Genomic DNA, 12,637 nt, shown 5'->3' with positions numbered 1-12,637 from the left:
TCTGTTGAATTATAATCCAACATATAATGATGACCTCAAGGGAAGAAAAGGTTGGAAGAGTGGTGTACATTTCCATGAAGTAAATGTATAATAGGTTGGACTGTACTGAACATAAGAATAAACAGCAGTATTAACACACTAAATTTTCACATCCTCCTCATCTGGCTACAGAAGGCATTCTTCAGAAACTATTTTAAGAACTATGAAGAAATGTAAGAGCCTCTTTAAATTTTAATACATGCTGTTACCTTTTGCATTGTTCCACCTATACTGGTACAGATCCATACCAATCGGCATGTAAAAATGGTCAATTAAATGCAGCATTAGTCTTCCATTTTTCTTTTAACATTAAAGGTATTAGACTCAATATTTGACAATGTACAAATCTTGAAGTAGAATGTTTTCACGAGAAACAAGCCAATAAGCTTGACTTTATTTTTAAACTGATGTGTTTATAGACTGCTGTCTGGCTAGTCAGCTTAACTGAATTTTTGGATTTTGCTATTTCCTGGTGAGTCCATCATCTCTGTCATGCATCCCACATAAATGTAATATTATTTATTTTAGTTACACAGTATATTTTCATTGGAGTGATTCAACAGTCACTTTGACAAATACAACTTCACTTTTTGGTCAATTTTACATTAAATCAAAAACAATTTGGCACTTTTATTTTTGCTCCCCAGTTCTGGAAATACTCAACTTTTTTATGGACACCAAAGTATTTTTATATCATTAGAAGGTTCACTAACTTAAGAGGCGGAAAATATTGGTAACAAAGAGCAGAAACTAATTACAAGCCTGCAGGAATAGCAGTTTTGTTGGAATATGATCTTTCAATTCCACGGGATCAAACATTGAGCAATAAACAACACATTTTGAATGCACTGCAATCTCTGTCAAGTTAAACCAGTTGGACAGACTATGTAAACAGCAGTTTGAAAAAACACAGTTGAAGGAGTTCCAGGTACTGACCTGGAATCAAATTGTCTAACTGAAAGATGACTAACTCCATTGTAAAATGAAGATGGAAAGTACTGGGGAAACTCAGCAGGTCGGGCAGCATCTGTGAACAGAGAATCTGAGACAATATCCATTCTGTGGAGCCAAAGAAGACTGCAAAATTATGATTTTTATGCTGTTAGCAAAAGAAGAGGGGGAACAGATGAGAGAGTGGCCAGAGTAAAAGATCAAACAAGTGTTAGTGCTCAAAGGGGGAGATACAGGTCATGAACAGTAGTAAATAGGTCAGCTTTGCTGAGTGCAAATCCATGCAAAAAAAGACAGCAGATATGGAGTGGGAGGAGGTGTAACCAAAATGCAATCCAGTGTTGAAGCATTGAAGTTGTTGAATTCAGTACTGATACCTGAAGTTCACAGACAAATCATATTGGAGTAAAACATTCACTCTGTTGCTCTGTTCATAGAAGCTGTCATCCTATAGAATTTCTCCAGTGGTTATTATTTCAGATCTCCAGTACCCACAGCACTTTGTATCTTGTTGTCTTGATTACAATATGTAACTTAGTAGTCAGATACAAATTACATTGGTATCATGCAATATACTGCATCTCTTTAAGACGAGAGAATCTTGTCATTAAGATTCAGTCACAATTTTTCCATGTAAGTAAATCAATGCACCCTTTGCACCCAGTCAGGAAAAGAGGATGATACCCAACTGCAAAGCAGTTATGGTTGATGTTGGAGCACATACAACATTGCATTTATATGCCATGGCTAAGACTAAGTCTTCAAATTATGGAGGGCTAAATTATAGTCAACTTGTTTCTGTTGGAGTAAATCTTCTAGGAGAAAGTGAGGAATGCAGATGCTGAAAATGTGTTGCTGGAAAAGCGCAGCATGTCAGGCAACATCCAAGGAGCAGGAGAATCGACATTTCGGGCATGAGCCCTTCTTCAGGAATGAGGAGAGAGTGCCAAGCAGGCTAAGATAAAAGAGGAGGAGGATTTGGGGAAGGGGAGTTGGAAAAGCGATAGTTGGAAGGAGGTCAAGGTGAGGGTGATAGGCTGGATTGGGGGTGGGGGGGCGGAGAGGTCAGGAAGAAGATTGCAGGTTAGGAAGGTGGTGCTAAGTTCGAGGGTTGGGACTGAGTCAAGGTGGGGGGAGGGGAAATGAGGAAACTGGAGAAATCTGAGTTTATCTCTTGTGGTTGGAGGGTTCCCAGGCGGAAGATGAGGCGTTCTTCCTTCAGCCGTTGTGTTGCTATGGTCTGGCGATGGTGTAGGCCAAGGACCTGCATGTCCTTGGTGGAGTGGGAGGGGGAGTTGAAGTGTTGAGCCACGGGTGGTTGGGTTGGTTGGTTGGTCTGGGTGTCCCAGAGGTATTCTCTGAAATGTTCCACAAGTAGGCGGCCACATCGGGAGCAGCGGATGCAGTAAATGATGTGTGTGGAGGTGCAGGTGAATTTATGGCGGATATGGAAGGATCCCTTGGGGCCTTGGAAGGAAAGAAGTGGGGGGGAGGTGTGGGCGCAAGTTTTGCATTTCTTGCGGTTTCAGGGGAAGGTGCCGGGAGTGGAGGTTAGGTTGGTGGGGGGCGTGGACCTGACAAGGGAGTCACGGTGGGAGTGGTCTTTTCGGAATGCTGATGGGGAGGGGAGGGAAATATATCCCTGGTGGTGGGGTCCGTTTGGAGGTGGCGGAAATGACGACGGATGATACGATGTATATGGAGGTTGGTGGGGTGGTAGGTGAGGACCAGTGGGGTTCTGTCCTGGTGGCGATTGGAGGGGCGGGGCTCAAGGGCAGAAGAGCGGGAAGTGGAGGAGATGCGGTGGAGAGCATCGTCGATCAGGTCTGGGGAGAACTTGCAGTCTTTGAAGAAGGGGGCCATCTGGGTGGTTCGATATTGGAACTGGTCCTCCTGAGAGCAGATGCGGCGGAGACGAAGGAATTGGAAATATGGGATGGCATTTTTACAGGGGGCAGGGTGGGAGGAGGTGTAGTCTATATAGCTGTGGGAGTCGGTCGATTTATAGTAAATGTCCGTGTTGATTCAGTCGTCCGAGATAGAAATGGAGAGGTCTAGGAAGGGGAGGGAGGAGTCCGAGACGGTCCAGGCAAATTTTTAAGTCGGGGTGGAAGTTGTTGGTAAAGTGGATGAACTGTTCAACCTCCTCATGGGAGCACGAGGCAGTGCCGATACAGTCATCGATGTAGCGGAGGAAAAGGTGGGGGGTGGTGCCAGTGTAGCTGCGGAAAATGGACTTTAACCTCAGCTAAAGAGGCAGGCATAGTTGTAGCCCATGCGGGTGCCCATGACTACTCCTTTGGTTTGGAGGAAGTGGGAGGATTGGAAAGAGAAGTTGTTCAGAGTGAGGACCAGTTCAGTCAGTCGAAGGAGGGTGTCAGTGGAAGGGTATTGGTTGGCAGGAAAGGAAGAAGCGGAGAGATTTGAGTCCTTCATGATGGGGGATGGAAGTGTACAGGGACTGGATGTCCATGGTGAAGATAAGGCGTTGGGGACCAGAGAAGCGAAAATCATGGAGGAGGTGGAGGGCATGGGTGGTGTCCCAAACGTAGGTGGGGCATTCTTGGACTAAGGGGGACAGGACCGTGTCGAGGTATGCAGAGATGAGTTCGGTGGGGCAGGAGCAGGCTGAGACAATGGGTCGGCCGAAGTAGTCAGGTTTGTGAATTTTGGGCAGGAGGTAGAAACAGGCGGTGCAGGATTGTGGGGCTATGAGGTTGGAGGCGGTGGATGGGAGATCCCCTGAGGTGATGAGGTGATGGATGGTCTGGGAGATGATGGTTTGGTGGTGGGAGTTGGGGTCATGGTCAAGTGGGCAGTAGGAGGAGGTGTGCAGCCCTCCACTCCCTCTGCTCCAACCCCAACCTCACTATCAAACTGGCAGACAAGGGAGGCGCGGTAGTAGTTTTACACCGCTGAGGCTAAACACCAGCTCGCAGAAACCTCCAGGTCCATTCCTGATTGGTGGTTATTGAAATTAACGATTTTCGGCGTGCAATTTCTTGTCTGTATTTGTGAAGTCTGTTGTGAGCGTCTGTAATCATTACCTGGATCATCCTGAATCCGTTCTGTCTGGCTGTGTCCCTGGCTTGTGGATTGTTGACTGATGATCTGTATCTGACACATGGTGGAAGGATTCGATTCTTTCGGCTGAATTCTCCGTTCGGTGCTGAATAATCCGGTTCCTGCATGAATGCTGAAAAAATTGAATCCTTCCACCATGTGTAAGATACAGACCACCATTCAGGAATGGACCCGGACCATAGAACAGGCCGTCACCATAGGACAGAACAGGACCACACACCGCAAAAAAACGGCACTAAAAGAAAAAATGGCCAAACTAACACACAACAAAGAGGACACCACAACACACACCTGGGTTAGAAACCTCTCCCACAGACAGCTCACAGACACAGAAAGAACGATACTGGCCAAGGGACTCAACTACAGCCACAGCGATGCTAAGACAGCAGACTTCCTAGGAGCACTAGAATGCACACTCAGGAACAATGGACTGACAGAATAGACACGACAAACAGTGAGACAAAGTATCGTACCTCTGATAACAAGGAAAAGACAAACACATAACCTCAACACCAAGAAAAGGGAAGCACTAAAATCACTAAGTAACGATAAGAACATAATCATACTACCAGCAGACAAAGGCAGAATGACGGTCATCCTGGACAAAGCAGAGTACATCCAAAAAGCACAACAACTTGCAGATACCAACACCTACCAAAAGAGGGAGTTTGACCCCACCCCACAGCTCACCAATCGCATAAACAACACACTGAGGAATCTACAAAAAAACGGACAGATAACCAGGTTTGACCTACAAAGAATGAAACTTGAAAGCAACAACGTCCCCAGATTCTATGGATTACCTAAAGTGCACAAACTAGACATCCCACTCAGACCCATAGTATCACTACCAGGGACACTATCACACAAACTGGCTAAAGAACTACAGGAGAAACTGAAACACCTGATCAGTGGATCCAGACACTCTATACAATCCTCACAGGAATTCTTGGACATCATCAGAAATATACACATAGACAAGGAAGAAACCATGGTCTCATTCGATGTAACGGCACTGTTCACCTCTATCGACAAAACCCTAGCCAGAGAAGCAATAGTCAACCTGCTGGACATACAGAAAAGAAAACAGGACGTTGAACCTATCAACAAAGACAGCATACTTAAACGACTGGACCTGTGCCTCACAAAACACTTCACATTCAACAACCAAATATACGAACAAATCAACGGCACACCCATGGGCTCACTCATCTCTGGACTCACAGCAGAAGCAATAATGCAAAGGTTAGAACAAACACTCTTACTGCAAATTCAACCCAAACTCTGAGTCAGATATGTGAATGACACCTTTGTAATCATTAAAAACACAGAAATAGAGAACACACACCGGATCATCAACGCCACACTCACAGGAATCTGATTCACGAGAGAAGAAGAAAAGGACAACCAACTCCCATTCCTAGACGTGATGGTACAGAGAACACCGAACGGAGAATTCAGCACAAAGGTATACAGGAAAGCCACACACACAGACCAAGTCCTGAACTACGAAAGCAACCACCCCAACACACACAAAAGAAGTTGCATCAAGACACTATTCAAAAGGGCCACAACACACTGCAGCACACCAGAACTGCAAAAAGAGGAAGAAGAACGGATACCCGCGCAATTTCATCAACAGGTGCCTAAGGGAAAGACAACGGAACGAGGACATGCCGCAACCCAAAGGACTAGCCACACTACCATACATCAGGAGCATTTCCGAACTGACAGCCAGACTACTGCGACCACTAGGACTCAGAACAGCACACAAACCAACCGCCACTCTCAGATAACAACTCACCAGAATGAAGGACCTGATACCCAGCATGAGCAAAGCCAATGTAGTGTACAAAATCCCATGTAAGGACTGCACAAAACACTACATAGGACAAACAGGAAGACAGCTAACGATCCGCATCCATGAACACCAACTAACCACGTAACGACACAACCAGCTATCCTTAGTGGCCACACACGCAGATGACAAGAAACATGAATTTGACTGGGACAACACTACTGTTATAGGACAAGCCAAACAGAGAGCAGCCAGGGAATTCCTAGAGGCATGGCACTCATCCACAGATTCAATCAATAAGCACATCGACCTGGACCCAATATACCGACCACTGCAGCGGACAGCTGAAACTGACAACTGGAAGCGGCAGATTCAAACCACTATAAATGCCAGAGGAAAGATCACAGAAGCGCTTGACAGGAGGCTCCCAAGCACTGAGGATGTCACCGAGACAGGGGACGAAACGTCTGCAACACAAATTCCCAGCTCAGCGAACAGAACCACAACAACGAGCATCTGAGCTACAAATCTTCTCCCAAACTTTGAACCTTGTCTCAGTCCCAACCCTCGAACTCAGCACCACCTTCGTAACCTGCAATCTTCTTCCTGACCTCTCCGGCCCCACTCCCACTCCGGCCTATCACCCTCACCTTAACCTCCTTCCACCTATCGCATTTCCAACACCCCTCCCCGAAGTCCCTCCTCCCTACCTTTTATCTTAGCCTGCTTGGCACACTTTCCTCATTCCTGAAGAAGGGCTCATGCCTGAAACGTTGATTTTCCTGCTTGGATGCTGCCTGACCTGCTGCGCTTTTCCAGCAACATATTTTCAGCTCTATTGGAGTGAAATCAGGACATTTGTTTCCACACAAAGTCTGGTGATAATTTCAAACTTCCATCCACAAATGTTATGACGTGCTGTCTTCTGAAACTTTTAAGTATGAGATCAATAGATTTTGGTGCAGTGATGATACAAGGCAAATGGATCTAATGTGAGTAAATGAAGTTTATCCATCTGACACGCTCTACTTAGATGCCTCTTAAGTAGCCTAATGGATAATCATGATCCTACATTTGACTCTGTTATTTAAAGGCAGCACAAAATTGAAATTATTAGAAATAGATTCTTCGCACGATGATGGTCTGAGTGGCGTATGTACTCTGGTTTTGATTCCCAGATGTTTAAAATAATCATACCTTTAGCTCAGAAAGATCTTTTGTTTAATTCTCGCTTGCCATGCTACCTGGCTGTAGACTTTTTGACTGGTGTATGTTGCACAAAAAACCTGACTCTTGGTGCAACTATAAATGTGTAAGACCTGGAACACTTACACAAATGGTTCCTGTTAATTAGTTTCTAATTCTTCACAGATGTTGCAACATGTTTACTAGAGTATGAAATTCTGTGCTACAAATCATCGCTGTAGCAAATGAGCAAAATAACTAAATAATATGTTGTAAAGTGCAATTGAATAATCAGTATGTCCTAGAAAGAGAATTTGCTCCAGGAACCTACACCAGATTGACTTTGACATTTATTTAAAGGATGACGAATGCACAGTAGATTAGAGTCTTGATTTTAAAACTTTCATTCTCATTTTTAATTCCTCCATTGTTTCACCCCTCCATTTTTCTGTGACCTCCTCCAGCCCAACAGTTTTCAAAGTATCTGCATTCCACTAATTCTGGCCACTTTTGAATTTCCCAATTTTTAAATGCTGCGTTGTTATGTCATTGTGTTTTTGGTAGCCTGGGCTTTAGGTTCTGGAATAGCTTTCCAATGTTCTACCTCACTTTCTTGCTGTCTTTCCTTTCTCACTTTCCTTAATACATGGCTTTTTGATCTCCACTTTCATCATCATAATCTAATATCTCCTTCTATGGGTTGAACAGATACTTTGTTTTATAATGCTGCTGTGCTTTTGCACATTTTATTATGTTAAATACCTTTTTGAACGTGAACAGTTGTCAAGTAAAAGAGCAGAAAGTATATATTAGGATACAGAGAGAGAAAGAAGATTGCAGAAGTGTTTAGATTGAAACACGCTCATATCAATGGCTTTCCTGGTCTGCAAAGTCAATTGATCTGTATGATGTCTTCATATTTAATTTTTGAGCACTTGAATTTAAAGAATTGTGGAGGTACCTGGATTATGATTTTTGGGGAGGTCAACAAAAGGACGTACAACTTTCTTCCTTAGTAACGCATTTCTTGGAAACCTAGAGTCAAAAAGTGTGGCGCTTGAAAAGCACAGCAGGTCAGGCAGTGTCCGCGGAGCAGAAGAGTCAACATTTTCTGATGAAGGGCTTATGACCGAAACGTTGACTCTCCTGTTCCTCAGATGCTGCCTGAACTGCTGTGCTTTTCCAGTGCCACACGTTTTGACTCTTGACTGTCCAGCATCTGCAGTCTTCACATTCTCCTATTTCTTAGAAACCTACATTGTTCTGGATAATTGCTAATATTAGTTGCTTGAACTCACTTTGGTGAAAACACTGTTTCAGGACTGAGTTTTAAGACTGTTCTGTTTGAATAGAGTTTTGTAGACTTGCAGATAGTTTTGGATTTTCATTTGGGATAGAAATCTGTTAAGAAAAGTCTGCCCAACTCATCAGCTCTCCTGTTTCTGGAAATGTCCTTTCTGCAAAAGCAAAGAAAAACCCGATTTTCAGCTTTAAATACTTTTTGATATTGTGTTTCTTGGGTAAGCTACATCTTGGGACAGATATCCGCAGGAGAAAGTGAGGACTGCAAATGCTGGAGATCAGAACTGAAAATGTGTTGCTGGAAAAGTGCAGCAGGTCAGGCAGCATCCAAGGAGCAGGAGAATCGACGTTTCAGGTATGAGCCCTTCTTCAGGAATAAGAGCTCATGCCCGAAACGTCGATTCTCCTTCTCCTTGGATGCTGTCTGACCTGCTGTGCTTTTCCAGCAACACATTTTCAGCACACATATCCCCAGGGCATCTGCTTATGTTTTTTGACATTCATCTATGTATGCCAGATTCCAGATCAATCTAGATCAACAAGGTCACCCAAATGTTCCAGACCTTATTCTTTTTGCCTTCAATAACAAAGACGTTACGCTAAAAGTGTTTCAATCCCCATAACATTCATATTGATTCTCTGCAGAAATAAATCTATTTACCCATTACCTGCCATGGTTGTGTTTTAAGGGTTATTTAGAGGATTAAGTATACAATTTTTCACGTTACAAACTAAGTGTGGTAACCAATTTCATTAAACATATTGTTTTAATAATAAATCAATATTTTTGTTCATTAAAGAAACTTGATTGATGAATCATCTTTATTTTTAGTTTAGAGAAAGCACACAATTGATCACATTAGGAACCAGGAGAAAGCGAGGACTGCAGATGCTAAAAATCAGAATCAAAAGGTGTGGTGCTGAAAAAGCACAGCCAGTCAGGCAACATCTGAGGAGCAGAAGAATCAACATTTTGAGCATAAGCTCTTCATCAGGAATGTGGTGGGGTGGCCCATGGGGGATGAAAGATAAATGGGACTGGACGGAGAGAGATAAGTGGGACAGGGGTGGGGCTCAGGGAGATAGATAAATCTCCCCCCAGCCCCACCCCCTCCCATTTATCTTTCAGCCCCCTTGGGCAACTCCACCACATTCCTGATGAAGAACTTATGTTCAAAACAATCAACTTGCCTGTCCGTGAATGCTGCCTGACCGGCTGTGCTTTTCCAGCGCTGTGCTTTTTGACCCACATTAGGAACCAAACAATCAAAATAATTAACTTTGTGGTAATCTGTGGACTAATAAATTAATTGAATATGGTACATTTCTCCAAAATAAGTTAGAATACTTCAGCCATAAGGCTTATATAGTGCAGGCAGCAATTCTACAGCCAATTCAATGAAGACATCAGACATAAAACCAAAAGATTTGCGGATGCTGTAAATCAGAAACCAAAACAGGCGTTGCTGGAAAAGCTCAACAGGTCTGCCAACGTTTGTGCAGAGAGATCAGTTTCAGTCTTTCAGGCCCAGTTGCCCTTCCTCAGAACATCATACATGTCAGACTGCTATTCTGTGAACACCTTACAGAAGATTGTTTGGATGTTAGAATCAGCATTTTTAAAGTTAGCAGAGAAGATCTGTTAAGTATGGCTGTATGAGGGATAGGTTCGCAATGTTATGATTCCTTTGGTGTTTTTTGTCGGAGGAGGCACATGGAGCAGGGTATTAATTTTATTCATTCACAGGATATGGATTTCACTGGCCACGCCAGCATTTATTACCTATCTCTCGAGTCAACCACACAGCTGTGGGCTTGGAGTCAAGTTTAAGACTAGGCAACTATGACAGTTTCCTTCTGTATGGGACATAGGTGAAAAACATGGGTTTTTCTTGACAATCAACAATGTTTTTGTGGTCATCATTAGATATCCAATTCCGGATATTTATTAATTCAAATTCCACCAGAATTCAAACGCAGGTTACCAGAATATCACCAGGGTCTCTAGATTATTTGTCTAGCAATAATACCACTAGGCTATCACCTCTCCAGGTAAAGAAAGTCAAAAATGTATTATGTCCCAGAGTTACAAGAAGACATCCTGGTCATTGATTAGTTTTATTAGCTTACCTCAGATTTGATAAGTACAGATCTTGCAAACATAAAGAATTATTGAGTCTGCAATGCAGCTGGAATTGGCAGAGCATTTCTGTTTGGTGAAGAATAGGATGGAGCCTGCTGATGTTAAATTGAGGGAAGTATTCACTCATTTTGGATTTGATGAAATACAGCATTCGTGGCATCAAAGGAGGCAACCGAATACAGTGTTGCAGCTCAATAGCTCTGCTGCAGTATTCATTGTAATCAAAAAAGTTTTGTCAATATCAGCTGTCAAGGTTCTTGTATTAAGAATGACTATTGACGAGGAGCAAAGGATGACTAGCGCTGTAGAAAGATAGCTCAGTAATTATTTTTGAATTAATAAAGTTGAATTGATGCAACTGTTAATATTTGCAGGCATTGATTTCTCCAATGTAATAATGTCATAGGAATAAGATTGAAATAGGATTGATAATTTTTTTAAAAATTCCTTGAAATAGGGGTGGGCCTGCCTGGGTTTGAATTTCCACGAGTACAGATATGGTAGAAAAAAGTTTGAAGTAAGGAGTGGGTGGTGCTCAAATTATATGCCTTGCATTTAATGATTCTGACACAATAAATTTTATGCAATAGCAACATGACAGTTTGCAGTTCTATTCGTAAACATTTCAGTATTCCTGATAAATTACAGCTGTGGTTGAAAAGCTCAGGGAGAAATGTAAACATATTGGAGACAAGGCATATTGAACAAAGAAACAAATACTGTTTGAGTATTTTTCAATTAAAATTAATTTTGAGAAAGTTCCGTTGTTGGCATTTTATCCACTATGGTGATTCGAAAGGTGTACTGCCATAGTTATTGCCAAACTTTGAAAGTAAATGGAAAATTTACATGCGTGAGACTGCAAACTCCTATACATCTTTGACCTCAACTTATCTGTCATTTTTAGGTTGCATGTTCAAGTCATTTTTTTTAAACCACAATCACAGAAGAAAAGAAATGTCATCATTGTGTTATTTCTTGTGTGTTTGTACATTCGAATTACAATGTGCCTTATTTACACTCCTTGACAGGGTTTTACTGTACCCTGACAGTGAATATTGACGATCTGGATGGGTCATCACATTTAAACCAAATTGTCTTCTCTCTCACTACCAACAAATGATTTCTTCAAACAGGATTGAATGTGATGTATCCATTGACAATATTCACAAATTTTACTGAACACTAGGAAGAACAACAGAACTTTGATCTTTATAGCAGAATTATTATAGATTATTTTTATGATGAATAATTTTACTTCTAGATGTAGCTCAACAGTCTGATCCACTTGGCTCCATTGAACCCGAAGGAGACCAGCACAGTCCTTTGCCTACAGCTAAAGGTTAGTGCTATTTTTTGCCTCTTACAAAAGTAGTAAATTAGTATTTAGCTAGTTTCCTATACAGTGGAGTGGTAGAAGTTCAGATTATTCATGCAGTGCATACTTAAATTTGAGAGGAGGAAACTGAGAAATCTGTTTAACCTCGCAGGTTTTGCACACAAACTATTGGTTTATTATACAATTTTTTTTACCAATAAATATAAGTAATTCATATGGCTCCATCAGCTTTTGTTTAAAAGGTCAAGGGATGACACAACATGCAACTAGATTGCATTTTTCATGTCCTCTGGAAATCCTAAAATGTTTTTAAATCAACTACTTTGATTTTGAATTACTGTCCTTTCTGGACCATTTGGCATCCTCTTGTCACTTGTTTTGTTTCAACGTTTTCGTGATGATTTCCAATTACTTTATTTGATATGTGAAGTTGTCAACTTGTCATACAGTCAGAAGCGATTACACAGTTCGGTCATTGAGCATTTCATCAGCTTTAAAAATATGCATTTTTAATTGTTTATTCTGTAGGATTTGTACACCCTCTGATGTCTTAGCATGCTGGCAAAGCTCTTGTGTCATAGTAGTGGAGTTCCTTTGAAACAAGAGGCCCACTTGCTCCAGTGGTGTTTCACACCATTGCTGAACAGGTTGATTAGAAAATATCCAATTCTGGCCTGTTCTGTCAAGCCATGTAAGTCAGTCTCTAGCTCACCACAACTGCTTTCTTCCTTGTTCTTCAGTTTTTGAGTGTTTTTCCACTCCGTCTCTTGATCACAAATGTCAGTTAATCCACCCT

At 42.1% G+C, this 12,637-nt stretch overlaps 1 protein-coding gene across 3 annotated transcripts in view; it reads left to right on the top strand.

Annotated features, from left to right (window-relative positions):
• ror2 (receptor tyrosine kinase-like orphan receptor 2) overlaps window positions 1-12,637 on the top strand; it is a 383,083-nt gene that overhangs the window by 281,419 nt on the left and 89,027 nt on the right. For 2 of the 3 annotated variants that reach the window (XM_060838740.1, XM_060838732.1), the window contains exon 2: window positions 11,767-11,844. The exons of the other annotated variant lie outside the window; for it this stretch is intronic. In XM_060838740.1, coding sequence (XP_060694723.1) covers window positions 11,767-11,844 — 78 coding nt within the window. The remainder of the gene's footprint in view (window positions 1-11,766; window positions 11,845-12,637) is intronic. 3 annotated transcript variants of the gene reach the window in all.

Source organism: Hemiscyllium ocellatum, chromosome 2 (genome assembly GCF_020745735.1).
Source record: "Hemiscyllium ocellatum isolate sHemOce1 chromosome 2, sHemOce1.pat.X.cur, whole genome shotgun sequence".
In the NCBI taxonomy this organism is placed as follows: Eukaryota; Metazoa; Chordata; class Chondrichthyes; order Orectolobiformes; family Hemiscylliidae; genus Hemiscyllium; species Hemiscyllium ocellatum.
This window is presented reverse-complemented; position numbering and strand designations above follow the sequence as displayed.